This window comes from Musca autumnalis, unplaced genomic scaffold (assembly GCF_047663935.1).
Source record: "Musca autumnalis isolate F117 unplaced genomic scaffold, ASM4766393v1 scaffold_1, whole genome shotgun sequence".
NCBI classification, from domain to species: domain Eukaryota; kingdom Metazoa; phylum Arthropoda; class Insecta; order Diptera; family Muscidae; genus Musca; species Musca autumnalis.
The window spans coordinates 8946457-8967663 of record NW_027411644.1 but is presented as its reverse complement, the minus strand read 5'-3'; the positions used below and the strand labels follow the sequence as shown (position 1 = coordinate 8967663).

The 21207-nt window shown below is 35.3% G+C and overlaps 1 protein-coding gene across 1 annotated transcript in view; it reads right to left on the bottom strand.

The window, feature by feature from the left end:
- Positions 1 to 764: 764 nt before the first annotated feature.
- Positions 765 to 21207, bottom strand: part of Nlg3 (Neuroligin 3) — a 370712-nt gene continuing 350269 nt past the window's right edge. Inside the window, exons 9-13 of the mRNA XM_073964459.1 lie at positions 19561 to 19773; positions 2707 to 2845; positions 2388 to 2539; positions 2170 to 2282; positions 765 to 2049 (exon numbers count right to left, since the gene is read on the bottom strand). Of these exons, the coding sequence (XP_073820560.1) occupies positions 887 to 2049; positions 2170 to 2282; positions 2388 to 2539; positions 2707 to 2845; positions 19561 to 19773 (1780 nt within the window). The 3' untranslated portion in view covers positions 765 to 886. The remainder of the gene's footprint in view (positions 2050 to 2169; positions 2283 to 2387; positions 2540 to 2706; positions 2846 to 19560; positions 19774 to 21207) is intronic.

The following is a 21207-nucleotide window of genomic DNA, read 5'->3' as shown; positions in this document are numbered from 1 at the left end:
ACGAATTATCGAGGTTCTACTTTACTGATCTCCGCCTATTGTAGCCAATCTAGCCTAATGTACCTTTTTCCTTGTACTGGATTCGTAAAGTTATTTAAAGTTGGGATGAGAAACTATCGAACATGGGCCTTCCTCGCACTTTAATAAAGCGGATGAGGAGTGTTTCATTATGTTGATGAAAATTCGATTGGAAAAAAACGTGTTACTTAGGGATGTAATGAAATATAATAAAAAGAAGCCCTTATTTATTTTTATTTTGCTACAGAACCAAAAATATGTATAAATTAAAAAAAATATATAATTAAATATAAAAACACAAAAAAATCATTTCAAAATTAGTTATTTGTTGGTCCTAATGGCAAAAAGGATATTTCTTAATGCGTATATTGTTTTTTATTTATTTATCGTAATTAACTAACACTTACTTACATTTATGACTAGATGAGAACTTAATCTGCACGTTAAACTAGACCATAGATGTTTTCTCATTTGATAACTATGTACACAGATTTTGCTATAGACGAAACAACAGTATCATTCATAAAAACATTAACAAAACTTAGAAATATTTCGGTTTTTGAATGAAAAAACAACAGAAAATAGTTTAACATTTAAGAAGTTTCCATGTTTTTAAATTTTTTCTAGTTTCTTTCTTTTTCTTTGTTTGTTTGGCTTGCTTTAGCCAAGACCTTTTGTATGCTCTAAGTTTTCATACCTTTTGTAGCATTTCATTTTTGATAGCGCACGCAACACCATGTAATCTCTTTTGGGACTAGGAGTGGGATACAGTGAGAGAGGGAAGTGGATAGATAAAGGGAGAAATGTTTGAAAGAGGTCATTATGATAACCCTTAGAGATCACATTTGAAACGTACGGTTAATTAATGTCACACTCTTAACTCATCCATTAGAGGATGAGGTTGAGACTGGGCCAAGGGATGTTGTTGCATCGATTGTGCTGTGGTCACAGTAACTGTAGGTGGTACAGGAGGTGGACCATTGCCGGAACCAGGGCCGCCCATACCACCCCCCGTCAACGATGTGGTCATTGTTTGATTGTGAGGATTCTGCAGCTGATGTTGATGTGTTACAATCATCTGTTGTTGGTTCTGTTGTACTTGTTGCTGTTGCTGCTGTTGTTGTTGTTGCTGCTGTTGTTGTTGCTGCTGCTGCATTGCGGATTGTTTCATACAACTTTTTTTAGTTAGTGTTCCACACTGATTACCCATGACTTGTAAGGCATGCGGTGGTAAAAGTCCCATTATTGTGGCACTTTGGGCATTGGTATTGTTGGCCATACCCACACTTCCACCTCCACCCGGATCCTGTTGCATTGACTTGAGGTGTTTTGGTGGAGGTGGGGCCCGATGTGGTAGATCAGCAAATTCTGGCGGTGGTAATTGATGATGCTGCAGAGCATGGTGGTGCGAGAGTATGGTGGCTGGATCACTTTTCGTGTGAATTGTTAGCGTCTCCAAATCTCCACAAATATTATTGGGCATTTGTCCACTTTCTTGGCGTTTCAGTTTACTTTGTGACCTTGGTTCGTTGAGACGTGTCTTGTCACGCTGATAATAGACTCCGGCGAAAATAAGGACATTCAATATAAGCAAACTACAACCAATGGCAATTGTCACACTCAAGGCTGTGGAATAGGCAGCAAATCCATCACTTTCTTGTGAGCTCTGACTGCCGCCATGACCATCACCATCCATCATATCTTCGGGATAGAGTTTGCTCCCAGGATATCTGGTGCCATTGCGTTGTAATGAAGACGAAGGTGAACTAAGATTAAGCAGGGAGAACACTTGATTGGTAAATATGCTAAAATTGCCCAGGGCTGCATTTCCTATACTGGGTGAGTAGGGTGGATTCAAGGGCTTAACAGCTGCCTCGCCAGCAATGTTATTGTCCATATCGTCATCGTCGCTGAGTTGGTGATGTGAGGGTGGTACATTATCACCGCCCGGCTTATGAAGGTCCGGTATGAGATTAAGCCAAAACGACAATCGATGGGCACGATAGTGATTTTTCAATTTTGGTTTTGTGTCTAATCAAAACAAGAAGAGGAACAGAGAACAACAAAATCAAGTCATTACAAGTCAATGTTGATAACAATAGCCATAGGAAATGTATGATGTCGAGTGGCTGAGGTGAATCATGAACTTACCAAAATTCAAATACTTTTTGTGTACACTTTCATATGCTGTCCAATCAATGGTCTTGTAACGGCTACGTTCTTGACGACTGCCATGGTCACTTTCCATTTGTTCATTGGGATTTCTATGAAAAAGAAAATTGGCAAAAAACAGTTCAATGTTAAGAGTTTTATGAGGATTTTGACAGATTCATATTAGGAAATTTGTTACTCTTCAAACGGAAACTTACCCTGTTCTTACGAAATTCGACCAGTAAAGCATAACAATCTCTGAGAGGCTTACTTCGGTCTTAGTATAATTGCGTGTGAAATGATTGAATCCTCCTACAAGGGGTGCACCAAATATGTATGGCAAATCCTCACCATGTATACAACCTTGACGCTATACGAAACAACACAAAAACAGATGCAAAGTAAACAACATGAAGCATTGGAACATATCATTGGGGATTCGGCTTAACAGGCAGATGATTACTTTTTCAAATGATGAATTGGGTCGGGGGACTTATTGGGAAATGTTTTTGTGCTTTGATGAGACTGTGAACTCACCTGAGGATAATCGCCGTAACGTGTTTGATAGTCAAACACATACAAGTAGGAATTTCTATGGTCGGCTGAATGCAAGTCAACTGTTTGAGCAGCAGGGGCAACTACCTGGGCATCGCTTAATGCCTCCAGTGTTTCATCTCTGCAAGAGAAGTACAAAAAAATTGATATTAACTGTTGTTGGTCTTTATCTCAAATCATTGATTTTATCATAGATACTATGTGTGTATGCATATGTGTGACACGTGTGTGTGTTTGAGGGAATATTTACTTTCTATTAAATATTCGTTATGTTTAATTAAAAAATAATTTATCTGCAATATTTCATTTTAAAATTCAGTTATGTTGAACAAGCAATCATTTGAATTTTTTGCAGTATTGACTTAGAAAAAAAATGAAAATGGTTTTTCAATGAAAACACTGGAAGATTTTTTGAATGCAAATTTTGTGAAATTTGCCAATGTTTTTGTGTGGCGATGTTATGTTTGTTTTCATAAATATTCTAAATTCATGTACATATAATTAATTTATGGCTGTTTCTTATTTTTTTACCTATCAATATTTGTCTACAAGCGAACGTTTGGTTTTTTTTCTGGGTAACAAACAAAAACTCATTGTTATTACCGCATAATTTTCCACTGTGCGTGCAAAAAATTTTCACATGAACCGTAATAAAGTCATGTATGTATCTATTTTGTGATCTGCTGGGTTACAGCGGAATCGGGTTGGGGTTTTGCGCTGAATCAACAGTAGGTCAACAAAAAATAATATGCATATATTAAATTAAAAAAAGAATTGAGCAATCAGTCGGTGTTTTTCATGTTTTTTGCAACTAATATGACATTCAAATTAAAATCTGTTTGCAAATGGGCAAAATATACAAAAATAACGCTAAAATCAATTTATTATAGTTAAAAATTGTTTACTTTTTTTCCGATGTATTTTGTATTCCTTTAGAATATTTTAATGAGTTTTTACCTAAAACTACAATAAAATCTTAATTATAAAGTGATTCGATAAAAAGTCCTCACCTATTTATTTATCAGCACTTTGGACAATGTTGTAAAGACACTGTAAGCAGGTTTATAACTGAAAAAAAAACTTTGGAGCCACACGACATAAACAAAATGGTATATACCATTGGTCGCAAAACCTCTCCCCAAAAACTTTGGCTTAGTCCCAATATAAAGGTACCAACCGATTTGAGGTATATTGAGGGTTTTCGCTATATTTATTGACCGAACTATCTGCAATTGTAAATTTGAAACTTGAAATTCAAAGTGCTCGCAAAATTCCTCCCACAAAAATTTCAAACGTGTGTCCATATTTTATATTACGCTACCTCCAGATTTTAGTTTTTTTGTTTGTTTTCTCTACATTTTTGAGCGAACTACCCATAGTTTGAATTTCCCAGCGGTCGCAAAACAAATGGAATTTATTGTGAACATTTTCGTCCGATCATTTTTTCACAACTTTCGAGGTGGACAATCACGGCAAGAATGCACTGCATAGCGGTTGATGTGTGTGTAGGACTTCGCTAGATATCAATTTTTCAATGTAATCTCCTTAGGTCATATAGCTCGATTAATTAAATTAATTAAAAATCTCACAAATGATGGCCTTCGCCCTAAAAAGGCAAAACTTAAAAATAAAAATTGAGCTGAGCCCGGCTGGGATTAGAACCTGGGTCGTCGCCAACTAACAAACAATGTTGCTGACGTCTTATGGTTCTGAACCACAAGCCATTTAAAATCTTTCGGTGTGAAAGACATACTACAGTATGATGGAAAAAAGCTATCAACTGTAATATGAAAAATTGATTTCTAGAATAGAAGGGGGCAAGTGCAAATAAAAATCTTCAATTTGAAATTCACAAATTTGCAACCTTGGATGTATAAATAGGAGCTCCAAATGGCAAAAATTGTCTAGCAACAACAACATCTAATATGCCTGATGATGTTAACCTAACCAGTTAACGAAACGATCGTCGCATAGCGGTTGATGTTTGTGTAGGACTTCGCTAGATACCAATTTTTCAATGTAATCTCCCTAGGTCATATAGCTTGATTAATTAAATTAATTAATCTTTGTATGTTGATAAAGGGTCATCCTATAGCACTATGAAAAACTGGTTTAATGAATTCAATTCCAAACAATCTAGCCAAAAAACGAAGGTCGTGAGAGTGGTCCAAAATCGTCCGTAGTGGCAGAAAAATATTAAACCGCGCGTTAACAGATAATTCAAGATCGATGTAGAAATGCACGCTAATCAAGAATATTTATAGTTTGTGGGGTCTACAATGATTATTTCGAGTAGTTACAAACGGAATGACAAACTTAATATACCCCCCATCCTATGGTGGAGGGTATAAAAAGGTTCTTAAACAAATCCGATTGTTCTATGGAACTGTAATGCAAATACAATATCTTCTAAGCATATTTGAATACGGCAGTCAATAACTCGGGATAACATACAAAACTAATTTCCTGGCGATGTTGAGTATTTTTTAACGAAAAGCGGTCATCTTATAAGCACCGTTACTTTAATTATAACCCAGCAAAACATTACTAAATAATGGCTTTTTATAGTACTTGTTGGTTAGCCGTAACAACCTACAAACCCATTATTTTAACAAGGACACGTCGACCTGAATAACTGTTATTCTATAACAACTAAAATAACTGGTTATTCTATGGTCACTATAAATTGAAAAATAAGCTAAAAAATATGTTCTATTTTTAGAACGGTGGAATTTGTTTTCAATTTAAACAAACTTCATATTTTTATTTTATTATGTATTATTTTAGTTTATTTTATTTTGCTCCCTGCTGGATTTGATTATGCGAACTTCTGATTTGTAGCCGAACACACTATGCCACACATACAAATATTAAGCGTTGTTTAAATGCATACATGTGCACCACCAACAGATTTTTAACGGATCCAAATTTTAGCTGGGATCGGTATAACCAACAAAATTTTCATTATACCCTACACAACTATGTGGGGAGGGTATTATAAGTTGGTTTTGGCCAAAAAGTTTTTAACGCATCGAAATAATGGTCGTAGACCCATACATATGTATATACAAAAATGAATGTCTCGACGAGCTGAGTTGATCTGGATATGTGTGCCCGTCCGTCCGTCTGTCCATCTAAACCTTGTAATCACGCTAGAGGTCGCAATTTTAATCCGATCGTCACCAAATGTTGGGTGTTGATGAAGGCCCCGGAGGGAAAGAAGGTGATGATCGGATAACACTGTGCAGCAGCATTTTTGGGGGTGGAAAATTTCTTTTGGAGATGAAAGCCCTTGATGGGTATACTAAGAACCCAAAAGGAAATTTTCGCCATAGGTCAAGTTTCTGAGATATCGCGCGTTGAAGTTTTTGATTTTTTCCCTATAATACTTGGGAAAATAGCTCCAAATCTCTGTTTGGCGTTGTTGTAGCTTCAATTTGAGGTGACATGTCTTCAGTCAAATTGATTGGCGAATCTTTTTGTAGAACATTTCATTCTTCTAGCTCAATGCCTTTCATGTCCTTTTCGTCCTTTATTTCTTGAACCATAGTGAAAGTACCACAAGATGAGATTTCTCAGCATCCAAATATTCTACAAAAATGTTGCTCAGAAGATTTTAGGTACGGTTCTCTTTGACAACTAATCGATTTTGTCCTGTTTTCATTGTCTTTTTTGACATTTAATCGGTTTTGGTTCAGAAACAAACTACGTTTTGTTTTTCTGTATATTCGTCATTGGTTATTTATTGGTATGCAGACATAACCATTGGTTATTGCTTATGTAGACATCTGGGGTGCTTCTGAAATATTTACCACAAATAGCTACTGTAATGATGAACACGTTAATAACAAATTTTCTTGGAGGATAGATCCGGTTATCTTAATTTTTGAACCGGATATTCCGACATTAAAACCGATTTTTGAACCGGTTTTAAGTAACCGATTAAACTTATATGTATACCAATATAAAGCTTATAGAGTTGTCAATCAAATTAAATTAATTCGCTTCTGAAAACTGTGTTAGTTGCAGTTCTAGAATAAAAAAACCGTTTTCTTTAAAATATCAATACGCGCAAATATGGAGATCAAAGGCTGGGGGGCGAACAATTCTTTTTGGCGATGAAAGTCGATGAAGATAATATTACTTAACCGGAAGGACAGTTATGCCGTAGGTCATTTTTTTCCTTAAAAACGGTTAAAGAAAACGGTTTTTTTATTCTAGAACTGCAACTAACACAGTTTTCAGAAGCGAATTAATTTAATTTGATTGACAACTCTATAAGCTTTTTATTGGTATACATATAAGTTTAATCGGTTACTTAAAACCGGATCAAAAATCGGTTTTAATGTCGGAATATCCGGTTCAAAAATTGAGATAACCGGATTTATCCTCCAAGAAAATTTGTTATTAACGTGTTCATCATTACAGTAGCTATTTGTGGTAAATATTTCAGAAGCACCCCAGATGTCTACATAAGCAATAACCAATGGTTATGTCTGCATACCAATAAATAACCAATGACGAATATACAGAAAAACAAAACATAGTTTATTTCTGAACCAAAACCGATTAAATGTCAAAAAAGACAATGAAAACAGGACAAAATCGATTAGTTGTCAAAGAGAACCGTACCTAAAATCTTCTGAGCAACATTTTTGTAGAATATTTGGATGCTGAGAAATCTCATCTTGTGGTACTTCACTACGGTTCAAGAAATAAAGGACGAAAAGGACATGAAAGGCATTGAGCTAGAAGAATGAAATGTTCTACAAAAAGATTCGCCAATCGATTTGACTGAAGACATGTCACCTCAAATTGAAGCTACAACAACGCCAAACAGAGATTTGGAGCTATTTTCCCAAGTATTATAGGGAAAAAATCAAAAACTTCATCGCGCGATATCTCAGAAACTTGACCTATGGCGAAAATTTCCTTTTGGGTTCTTAGTATACCCATCAAGGGCTTTCATCTCCAAAAGAAAATTTCCACCCCCCAGACTTTGAGTTCCATTTTGTGTCACAGTGTAATATGCAGGGGTCGGAATGGAGAAAGTCAACATTTTATTTCAAAGCAAATATCTCCGCTTCTATATGGGGTAGACTAAAATAAAAGCATGCTAAGGAAAGTAGAAAATATCACCATTGCAACGATGTAGCGTAGGTTGTCGTAGGTGGTCGAACAACTAAGGTATCGCAATAGCCGCTAATAGAACCCAACTTTTCATTTTTGCGATTTTAATAATAATGACGAATATCACAGCTTTGGTTGGGGATCTTCCAAAAACAAAGTTTGACTACGAAAGTAGAAAATCCCATCTTTACAACGATGTAAAGCAGGTTGGCGTAGGTGGCAAAATAAAGGAGATATCGCAATAGTCGGAAATACATCCCATTTTTTAGTTTTTTTGTAATCACGCTACACCTCGCAATTTTAATTAGATCGTCACGAAATTTTGGGTGTTAATGTGGGTCCCCACAGAGGAAAAAACATATTGATTTTAGTGATGGTCGGATATTATTCAGGGGTCGGAATAAGCAATAACCAATGGTTATGTCTGCATACCAATAAATAACCAATGACGAATATACAGAAAAACAAAACATAGTTTATTTCTGAACCAAAACCTGGCAATTAAAGTAGCGAATATCATTTTTACAACGATGTGAAGTAGGTTGTCATTGGTGGTCAAACAACAGAGATATCGCAATAGTCGGTAATGCATTCCTTTTTCCATTTGTTGTACAATTACACTACAGGTCGGAATTTTGATCGGAATGTTGGGGGTTGATGGGGGTCTCACAGAGAAAGAAGCCTGCTGATGGTTGGCGTACATCCCACTTTTCCATGCGTTTCAACATAATTGACCTGAATTAATGAAGACATTCAGAGCAAATGCGCTAAGCTATCCCAATTTTAATATGTTTATTTTACCTGTCAAAAGCTTATGCACAGGGGTAGTGGTGTAGGGTATCACATAGTCGGCCCCGACTATAGCATTGGCTCACTTTTTTTCCTTTAGTAGTTTTTAAGGTTTTTGCCAAAATTTCTAAGGGAATTAGCGATAATTTGCCATTGGTAATTTCCATTAGCCTAAGCATTGCCCCACTTAAAAAATATCTCAAATATGTCGGATACTTTCGAAAGTTGTTGCTAAAACGTAGCTATGTTTGACAAATTTAAAAAAAACATCTAATTAAACACTCTACAAACAGTCTAAGGTTGGGTCCTCTTTTGTTGTCAATTTTGTTGTTCAATTGTCTCTTCAAGCTTTCATCAGATGGATCTGTTGTATATAAATTTGTTTCGAATTCATTTACACCTTAAACGTTAAAATCAACCATAAATCTTTTGAAATTTTATATTATGTGAAAAGATACCTGGTTTCACACCAGCCATTTTGTACATACATACACAAAACCAAATGTTTTATTTGGCTTTCAATTTCAATGATTGTATGAAAATAATTTTCTATAGTAGACAAGTTATTCATTGTGTTTTATCCGGCTCTTTTTTATGTTACAGGCTTTTATCTGATGATGTTGATGGTGATGATGTGTGTGTATAATAAATATAGTATATCAACGTACATATTTGTATGTATGAAATGTGTGTGTGTGAGTTTGTGTTTGAGGAAACGTTAAGGTATATATTTTGTCAAACTTCCTGCTGATGGTGTGAATAAATCAGCTATTGATACAAGGACCACCCGAATTTAGTTGGTGTTGACACTGGGGGCGAGTAAAGCTTTTAACACCATTACGAAATAGCACAATAAAAAATGTAATATGTAGTTCGTGCGGTATGTGTATTATGTGTTGTAGTGTGTTTGCTTGGTAGTCCGTCATTTGCCCCATCCTCGAATATTTGCTTCATTTTATTCAGGTGTTGAAAATCATTCAATTGTGTGTGTGTGATGTTATTGTTGCTGTATTATAAAATCTCGATGGTGGCCGGAGAAAAAAATAAACTTTGTTCAGATTTTTCCTCACTTTTGTTGTGGTTGAATTTGAAAATCGTGTGTAAAATGTGTTATTTGTGGGAAATTGTTATGTTGTTGTTTTTGCACGGTTATTGTTAGATCTACCACAATTGTTAGCGATTTTAAAATTCTGTGGATGTTTGTTAGCTTGTTTCAGCGCCCGTGTATGTGTATTGATGAAATATAGAATATGGATTGTTCTCATTGAAAATTTGTTTGAATGAGTTGACGTGTTTTTATGCGTGTGTGTGTGTGTTTTTATTGAGAGTATTCCCTTTTTTGGGTGATTTTATCAATTTAGAAATTGCTGGTTACACAAATGAAAATAGCCACATTTAGGAAACAGTAGGATATTGGAAATTTTTTATTATTATTTCTATTGGAAGCAATTTAAATCAAACGATTATATCACATAAAGGATATGTCATTCGGGCGTTAGTTGGGATTGAAAATAGAATTTTTATATTTTGCAAGAGAAAACAGTGTGGGACTTTGTCCCAAAACAATTATGTGTATACAAAGGTAGCCATAGAAATATTCTATAGATGTTCAAGTTTAGAATGTACTCAAAGGGCTTTCAATTTCATTCATGGATAAATATATATGGCGACTACAGATAATTTCAGTTTAACAAAGACAAAAAAAGAATTTATATATTAATTTTTTATAAACAAGCCCCTTTATCTGTTTTCGTGGACTTGAAAAGTGGGATGCAGTCGTTGGTATCTCAAATATGGGTCACATAAAAATAATATCAAGATCAAAATAGATCCAACAAGTCCGAATAATAAGAGGAGGCCATATTTAAATGGAATTGAGTATTTGCGTATCACGTAGAGGATGGAAGATAATAAGAATGGTCTTGCTGATATGGCAGTGTCATGGATGTATTCTGGTTTCGTATTCATCCCAAATCGATATTACCTTCAGCATCCATTTAAAGAGGTGAAATAATGTATCTCGCGTTTATTCATAAGACCTCCAAAAACTTGGTTTTGGACATTTGATTAATACCCAAACCAGGTGCTGTGTATTAATAACAACAAGTAGAAATCTATTAATTACAAAATTATAATTGTTTACGTATGTGGATCTCAAAATATAGCTATTCTTTCAGACAGAAGTAGGAGTCTACGTCTCGGTGGGAAAAATTTATGAAAGACTATATCTCCAAACGTGGTATGTCAGATTGAAGAGACAACATAAAAGGTCGACACTTGGAGGTATATCTAAGAAAAGTTTAAAGAACTGATATTCTGTCTCGGCTGCCTCTGTATGGATATATGTAACTTTGTTTGTGCGATAACGTTTTTACCTGGCAAATTAATCAAAATATAAATAAAAAGCAATAAGAACAACAATTTTCAAGAATTTTATCCTTGGCATAAAAAATGGCAAACATTGTTTGGTTGTTTTTTTTTTCTTTATTCCGGTTGGGCTAAATTTGACAGGTTTGTGTTTTTTGTCATTTGACAAATGTTTTGTTGAACATTCCCCTTTTTTTGGGAGTCATATGTCACTCGAAATGTAAGGAGGATACATGGGATACTACGCTTAGGGGTGTCGCAAGCCAAGTTATTTGCTGGTATAATATTTCTATGGACTATTTCTCATTACGATAAAAATGTTTTTGGTTTGTAATAAATGTGCTGTGGTGGACAGTTTGGTCTTGTCATTTCTAGTTGTAATTTATTCCAATAAATTTGTATTTTGTAAAAAGTGACTTTGTCGAATATAACCCGTTGAAGCAGAAAATTTAATAATATTTTCTGAACGTCATAAAACATTTAGTATTTAAAACGCATTTTCAGACGGAAATTAAACCCTTTATGATATAACTGTATACAAAACAAAATTCTTTCAAACATCCTCTGACAAGTTTAGCGTCTGCAAGGATATCCTCAATAAAAAAATTCAATGGTATGTCTGTGGAAAATTCAGCATATATATGTACATCCATATTAAAAATAAAGTCAACCAAGAATGTATACATCATTAGTTTCTACTTGTTGTGACATGTGGCAAATGAAAAAAAAGAATGCAAAAATCCAATTATTTTGTGTGTGCCCTAAACACATTACCCGTGGCCATGACAAAATTTGTGTTTATCAGCGTATTGTATTCCTTAACATACACACACACCCACATACATATACAGATGTGAGACGTTGTTTTTTTATTTGCAAACAAAACATAAAATTATGATGGATGGATAATTTAAATGAAATATTAATTTGACTTTTCATTTGAAATTTAAATTTTTTGTTTTGTTTTTATTGTGCAGGAATAGCAGATACTACAGCCCGCTTATGAGTTGTTGAATGTGCGCTGAATTATTTTGTATACGCTCCACGGTCAGGTTTCGTTTATAATTCAAAAAAATGCACGATGAAAACAAAAAGCAGAAACAAAAAACAATTGTTCGACCAAAGTAATTGGTAATCGAATACATGTGAACGTGTTGAAAATTCAATTGAATTCATATTTAAAGTCCCATTCAATATTTGCACAATGGTATGAGTGAGAAGATTAAAGGTTATATCCACAAAAACGGTGAAATATTGAACAATTTTTACAGTTGAAACATGGGAAACATTTTCAACAATAGGAAATTGCAGAGCCCGTAACTGTAAATTTTAAAACAATGGGGTTTCATGGAATTATAGGTGCTGGTATATCATTTTAATTTTATTTACATAACACTTCCGTCTCCAAGAAGTTTTCTTTTGGAAAGAAACCACAATGGTTCGAAGTTTCTCAAATACATTCAAATAAATTTGAAAAACAGCGACTTATCGAATAAAACCTTTTTAAAGTGTCAATTATTTTATTTAATGACAACTATTAATGTGAGTCTGTGTATGGGTTTGCATTTAATCGGAGGTTACAGCATCTAGTCTCTAGATTCACCTCTGGGGGTAAAATACTAACAGCATTTCGAATACATGCTTACTTCACTACAACAGTCTTATATGTATGCCTTTACGGTAAAACTTCCTCCTACAGCGGTATTGGGGATGATTGACTTCGAGGCTATGGTACTTATTAGCACTATATTCAATTATTCAATATACACTAAGAACCATCCTCTTTTTCAATAAGGTTATCATTGATTATACGGAGATAATATGAACGCCCGATATAAGCAGTATGCAGTGAAGAAGTCATCAAAAAACCCAGAATTTAGTTCTAAGAATATCCGCTTAATACCGTTTAAAAGCACCGGAAGACCGCCAGTATCAAGCACAAAATGTGACACTATTGAAAATACACGGAAAGGTGACATCTTTGTTAAGGTGATATTTTCTACTTTCCTTGCCAGGTTTTCCTTTCGATATACCTCTTACAGAAGAGAGATATTCGCTTTCAAATAAAACGTAGACTTTTTCTCCAAATACGTTTTTTGCCTGAATATTATCCGACCATTACCAAAATCAATAGGCTTCATCATCACCCAAAATTGTGACGATCGGATTAAAATTGCGTCCTGTAGCGTGATTACAATGTTTAGATGGACAGACGGACATGCGGAAGGACGGACACACATAGCCAGATCGACTCAGCTCGTCGAGGCATTCATTCACATAAAGGTGATAATTTCTACTTTCCTTTCCAGGTTTTGCTTTCGATATACCCCTTACAGAAGGTTTACGGAAGCAGGTACCCAAAAGCGTGGGACACAAATAAACTCCATCATACGCGAATGAAATTGTACTAGGTGTGAGACCACACCCCATAAGCGATTATGAGAAGAGCTTAGCTATGATCTAGTATCTCTAGATAACCAAAAAGCAATCACTGATTCCTGAAACTCAATGTCTGAGTTGTAGGACCTAAATGTGGTTAATCACCGCACATAACACTACACCATTTCATGCTCTGCCAAGCCAAAAAATTTCACAATTGGGCACACCCATTCTCAACTGCGCGATTTCTCAACTGTATATGGAAGCGTAATTGTCCTATAATAATTGCATAATATCTTCTTTCATCATTGTAATCATCGACGAAACCTACTTTGATATAAGGTAGCTACAACTATAACAACTACCACACAGTTTACTCAACTTTTACAAATACAAGTAATCTTAATCCAAATTTCAGGATTGCAGCACCTAATTCCAAATTGGACCAAAGTAGTACTCTTCGTACCCATAAGTACGAATTTCTAAAACTTCTTCATTCCTACACTCCAACAGTAATATTAATTTCAAATCTCTGCTCTGTTCGTTCACTCAAATTCAAATTGTATTAAATTCAGAACCATTTAGTACTTTTCTTGCCCATATGTACTAATTTCCAAAACTACTTCAATCCTACACTCCAACATTAATCTTAATTCGAAATTTCAGGATTCTATCTCTATTCGTTCACCCAAATCCAAATTGTACCACATTTAGTACTTTTCGTACCCATGTGTATGAATTCCCAAAACTTTAGTCCAAATTTCAGGACTCCAACTCAACCGGTTAGCCCAAATCTTAATTGTACCAAATTTAGTACCATTTAGTACCTTTCGTACACATGAGTTCACATTTCCAAAAACTCCTCCTTGTATCAACTCTACCTCTCAGCCTTGATTTTCATTCAATGTCAAAATTTTGATATATTACCAATTTTAGTACATTTTAGTATTTTTCGTACACATAAGTACAAATTTTCAAAACAACTTCCATATCTCAATCTGATACTCAAACAATAATCTTAAATTCAAATTTAAGGATTTCAATTCTATCCGCCAACCAAATCCAAGCTGTGCAAAATTTAGTACCATTTGGTACATTTCATACACATAAGTACGAATTTCTAAAACTACATCCATATCTCAATTCTATACTCTAACAGGAATTTTAATCCCAAATTGCAAGTTTTCAGCTCTATCCGTTCACCCAAATCCACATTATACAAAATTTAGTACTACTTAGTTCTTTTCGTACACATATGTACGAATTTTCAAAACTGCCTTTATATCTCAATCTTACAATCCAACAGTAATCTTAAATTCAAATTTCAGATTGTTTTTGACCGAATTAGCTGAAATTTCACATTTGAGGTTCCAAATGACCAAACAACTTATTTACTAAAAATTGGCAAGATAGGTCCACGTTTGGGTATAGCCTCCATTAGGGATACGCAGTGAATTGCAATAATCGGTTTTTTGATTATTCGGTTTTCGTGAAAAACTTAAAACTCGATTTCCGGTTAGTCGATTATTTGAGAGTGTTCTAAAAGTCAAATTTCGATTAATCGTTAACCGCCGAAAACCGATTATAATCGAATATAATCGACCATTTTCATTGATGCGATCCGTGATAGTTATATGTATAGAAAAAGCACCGTCAATTATGCGGTTTTAGCACACCCAATAGTCAACTATGACTAATAGTCGACCACGATTAATAGCCGACTACGAATAATAATAGACTACGACTAGTGGTTGACTACGAATAATAATTGACTCCGTCTTCCGAAAGTCGACTAAGAATAATCGATTATTCGGTTTTCGCAAAGTCAATAGTCGACTATGACTTTTGGAGATTTTACGGTTAATAATCGATTAACCGAAATCGATTTTACGTATCCCTAGCCTCCATATAACAGTACCATACGATATAAGGTATTTTGAGACTTTTAGCTACACAGTTTGACGGAAATACATCGACTATATCGACTTAGCATGTTTTCAAGTTCTTTACATTTTTATATTTAACGTCCTTTAACTTAAATTCTGTCAAATTTTGGTAATGATCGGACAATCCGAACAGAAGTTATAAACAAATATTTACTTAGCATAGTACTGAAGGTCAAAGAAATTTCAAAACTTTTAGAGCTTGTCCTGCAAAACGCGCTTTTCAGAACTAGCAAACTATTATTTGGAGGTGTCGAACGTCCTTTAACTTAAATTCTGTCTAATTTTGGTAATGATCGGTCAATCCGAACAGAAGTTAAAAACAAATATTGTCTTAGCATAGTGCTGAAGTTCAAAAAAATTTCCAAACTTTGAGAGCTTCTCCTGCAAAACTCACTTTTTAGACTTAGCATACTATTATTTGGAGGTGTCGATATGACATTTGAGATTGCCAGTGGTCACAAAATTGTCAATATGGTTCCACTTTTTGGGTATATGCCCTATCTAAGCGTACCTCCCTATTTTCGGAATTTTGAAAATGTTAGTTGTATTTCTTGACCGCAATTTGACATTTAAAGTGCCTACTACCCCCTGTTTTTGTATAAAAAATTATTGTTCTCACAGGAATTGTCAAATTTTGTAGATCGGTTTACTCGCCTTAGCGCAAATGTGGAACGCTGATTTTTAAATGTGGAATTCTTAACTATATATAGAACGTGTCTAAGAAGAATTAGGTGTATATGTCATCTAGGGGCATAGCTATGGATGCCCAAATTATTACGATATAGACGAACGAACAAAAAATAGTTACAAAAACAGGGGGTTAGTCACAACACATCTCCACCAAAAGTTGTCAATACAGTTTCATGTTTGGGTATAGGCCACATCTAACAGTACATGTCGATTTTCGACATTTCGATGGTTTTGGCAACATTTTTTTTGGACGAAACTACTCGAAAATCGACATTTTAGGTTTTCTGTAGTCACGAAACTTCTCAACCAAAAATTGTAAACATAAGTCTATGTTTTGGTATTTCCCTCATATAACGGTACCGCCCGATTTTCGGTATTGTCCACCATATGGAAGGTATAATTACATTTGTCATTCCGTTTGTAACACATCGAAATATTCATCGGATACCCTATAAAGTATATATATATTATTGATCAGCATAAAATTCTATGTCGATTTGACCATGTCCGTCTGTCTGTTGAAATCAAGATACAGCTCGCAATTTTAAAGATAGAGAGTCAAAATTTGGTACAGAAGTTTTTATTACTTGCAGGATGGTTGGTATTGAAAATGGGATATATCGGTCCACGTTTTGATATAGCCCCCATAGAATGGTACCTCCCGATTTTCGGTATTTTTATACCCTCCACCATAGGATGGGGGTATATTAAGTTTGTCACTACGTTTGTAACTACTCGAAATAATCATTGTAGACCTCACAAAGTATATATATTCTTGATCAGCGTGCAATTCTACATCGATATAGCCATGTCCGTCCGTCTGTCCGTCTGTGGAAATCACTCTAGCGTCCGAACGGATTGACGTAGGTTGATGAAATTTTGGGAAAATATGTTATATTTACGTAGGACTTTTGGTATTGAAAGCGGGCTATGTAGGTCCACGCTTTCGTATAGCCCCCATACAAAATGACGCGTGACGCGTCGTCGTTTTAAGGAATTTTTAAGATATCTGGCCCATTTTACCACCGAATTGGTTGTAATTTGGTACTTTGTGTCTCCAGAGGCCAAAAAATATTCCTACCAAAGTTGGGTTATATAGGCCCACGTTTTGGTATAGCCCCCATATAAGGCCCCATATAAAGTACGCGTCATTTTAATATATTTTGAATGTATTAGACCCATTTGACCACAGAATTGGTTGTAATTTGGTATTTTGTGTCTTCAAAGGCCAGAAAACATTCCTACCAAAGTTGGGTTATATAGGACCACGTTTTGGTATAGTTCCCACATAAGAGCCCTTATAAAGTACGCGTCATTTTAATATATTTTGAATGTATTAGACCCATTTGACCAAAGAATCGGTTGTAACTTTGTATTTTGTGTTTCCAGATGATAAGAAACATTTCTACCATAACATGTTTATATGGGTCCACGTGTTGATATAGCCCCCATAATACAATATCTCCCGATTTTCGATATTTTGAACGTTTTAGCCTCATTATCACACCGATATGGCTGAAATTTGGTATTTAGTCTTCTTTAGGCGTATAAAACTTTCTCCCAGCAATTTGTAGGTATAGGTCCACGCCATCATATATCCCCCATAGAACGGTACCTTCCGAATTTCGGTATTTTGAAGGTTGTGGCCACATTAATCCACCGAAATGGCTGAAATTTGTGGTGGAGGGTATAAAAAGTTCGGCCCGACCGAACTTAACGCTTTTCTTACTTGTTTAAGTTTTAGCTTTATTATCCTATCAAAATGGCTGAAATTTTGTACGTAGTCTTCTTTAGGGGTATAAAACTTTCCCCCAGAATTTTGTCGGTATCGGTCCACACCTTCATATAGCCCCCATATAACGGTACCTCCCTATTTTCGGTATTTTGAAGGTTTTAGCTTCATTATGTTACCAAAATGGCTGAAATTTGGTACGTAGTCTTCTTTACCGGTATACAACTTTCCCCAAGAATTTTGTCGGTATCGGTCCACACATTCATATAGCCCCCATAGAACGGTACCTCCCGATTTTCGGTATTTTGAAGGTTTTAGCTTCATTATCACACCGAAATTGGGTGCCACCGTGGTGCAATGGTATGCACGCCCGCCTTGCACACAGAAGGTCGGTGGTTCGATTCCCCGGCCAGGCAACATCAAACATTTTTCAACGGTGGCAAAATACCCCTCAGTAATGGTGGCGACATTTCCTGAGTATTTCAGCCTTGTAAAACTTCTCTACAAGTGGTGTCTTTCGACACGCCGTTCGGACTCGGCGATAAACAGTAGGTCCCATATCATTGAGCTAATATGAATCGGGGTGCACTCATTGATATGAAAGAAGTCTCCCTTGTCCCGTATGGGATGTTGTGGAACAATGTTTGTTTTGTTATCACACCGAAATGGCTGAAATTTGGTACTTAGTCTACGTTGGTGGTATAAAACTTTTCACCAGAACTTTGTCGGTATCGGCCCATGCCTTCATATAGCCCCCATAGAACGGTACCTCCCGATTTTCGGTATTTTGAACGTTGTGGCCTCAATATTCCACCAAAATGGCTGAAATTTTTTATTTAGACTTTGTTGGGGGTACTCAAACTTCCCCTTTAAATCTGTCGGTATAGGTCCACGCCTTCATATAGCCCCCATGGAAAAGTACCTCCCGATTTTTCGTATTTTGAAGGTTGTGTCTTCAATATTCCACCAAAATGGCTGAAATTTGGTATTTAGTCTTCAATGTGTTATAAAACTGTTCGCCAGAAATATGTCTGTATAGGTCCACGCTTTCATATTGCCCCATTTTTGACTAAAATTCGTCGGTATAGGTCCACGTTTCGATAGAGCCCCAATAGAACGGTACCTCCGGATTTTCGTAATACTGAAGATTGTGACGTCAATATCCAACAGAATTGGCTGAAATTCGTTATTTCGTCTTCCAAGAGTTATAAAATATTCCAGAAGAGTATTACCAGTATAGGTCCACGTCTTCCTATATCCCCATAGAAGCTTACTTCTTGATTTTCGGTGGAAGGTATACAAATTTCGGCGCCACCGAACTTAACGACTTTTTACTTGTTTATCTTCAGAAAATTATCCTCGTGTAAACCCGGCAGAAGGAAGGTTTCTTCTTTTCCTCATGTTCCTCCTGGGTAATCCTCTTTATCTTGCCAACATTACCTTCCTTGAATAAAAATATTTCATATAAAGAAATAAAAACGCATTCGGATTAAATGACATTAACATTACTAAAACCCATAGTGCAAATTCGTTATTATGACGGAGTTATATTTAATTGAAAATTGTTGTCATGTGCAGCATGGCTGTGGACACGACGAGTGTTTTTTTTTCATCCCTTTTTGGTAAAATGCAAATAAATTGTATATTGTCGTAGGGCTCTTCGTTGGAGGAGACATACACACATGCACACATTTACCTTAAAATTTTACGCAGTGACTCGTTTACGAGCGCTTACTATTCTCTGTCACTTTTCTTTACAATATTTTCGTTTCATTCTTTTATTTCATTTTGCATGGAATTTACCTGATATTAATTGGATGCTGAACGGGTCTCTCCCAATCGGTGTACTCATTAACGATGGTGGCAAAAATTTCATTCAAATGATAGGTGTAGGTGTTCCGCACGTAGGCCTTTAAGATTTTCGAACGTCTGTCAGCTTCGATACCATATTGAACATCACCCGAGTTAAAGGAGAAGAACGCCTCGGCACGTGTGACGCCAGCCATTAAATCATATCTGGAATTACGAAATAAAATGAAATTGGTACGCATAAAAGTGAATGATTAAAACCGAACACGGACGGAGAAAAAGAAAAACTTGAAATAAATGAAAGAGTCAATGCGACAAAAAATATACATATGTATGTACGGGTGGGGGGTGGTAGTTGGTATAGGTGATTGGTTGGTTATACAGACGAAATGAATAAATTTCAACATAATTGAATGATATCGAAGAGCAATGTAGTAGTGGATGTAGTAAAAGGAGGAACACCAACAAAAAAGCGACAATGTATGGGTAATGGACGAAACCAAATATAAAAAAACACATAATAAAGTAAGCCCAAAATGAAAAAAGGGATTTGGTTGTTGTACTGTTATTCTGGTGCTGCGGTGTATTTGCGGAAAATCAAAAATCTCTTCAATACTCTAAACCCCCAACCGAACAATAGCAATTTACGAAGAACGTAGAAATCAAAGAGAATACAAATGAAAGCATTTTATGTTGTAATTTTATTATGCGGATGAATATAAAACTGATTACATCAATTTCTCGGTCATTTCATTTTTGCAAAAGTTTTATGACTTTCAATAGGAAAGAATGTGAACAGTTATTCGAAGGATGTACATAATATGAAGAAATAAATTTGTTATTTTATACGGTAAATAGGGGTTTACAAAAGTGTAGGGTAATAAAATCGAAAATACCATTTTTGATGAAGAAAATTTTTGGCATGATTAAATAGCATTTTCGATTTTCACAGCAAGTGAAAGGATATATTTGCGTAAGGAGTAATGCTGGAAAAATATTTTCTCAAGTCAATTCTTCATTGGCTTTGAGACAGCTGCTAAAGTTTTTGTTTGTACAAATGGTGATGATTTTTTCTGGATTCGTGGTTTTTTCCCAGCCTTATGCCACCCTCTTTCTAAGAGTGGAAAACAAAATCCCAATAAGTGTGAAAAATATGACCGCAGTAATTTCAAAAATCACGTTTAAAAAAATACGAAGACATAAAATATAATAGTACTGGGATATTTTTGCATCTGCGGACTTATTCGGTTATAAATAAGTAAATTATTATTCGCGAAAATTATGTTGGATATAATGTATTAATAACTATTTTAAGAGGTCCACGTAAATGGACTACTTACTTAGTTGGCCCTCTACATAACATTTGCCCTATCATTATTGTTAATTCTTATTAGTCCAGTCAAAACAGACATTGAAATAGCAAGAAATTCCCACAAAGCTGAATTTTGATGGAGAGCTAGGGTTTGTCATTAGAAGCAATGTCCTAAAAGTCCGCATCGATCCCATGTTTGCAAAAACAGCTATTCGGGGTCAAAGTCAAAATTTATGGATTTTTTAGGTTTTTGGTTTTTTTCTTGAAAACGGTGGTTCTAATCAAAAAATGAATAGAAAAAATATTGTAGACAGAAAAATTCTCTACAA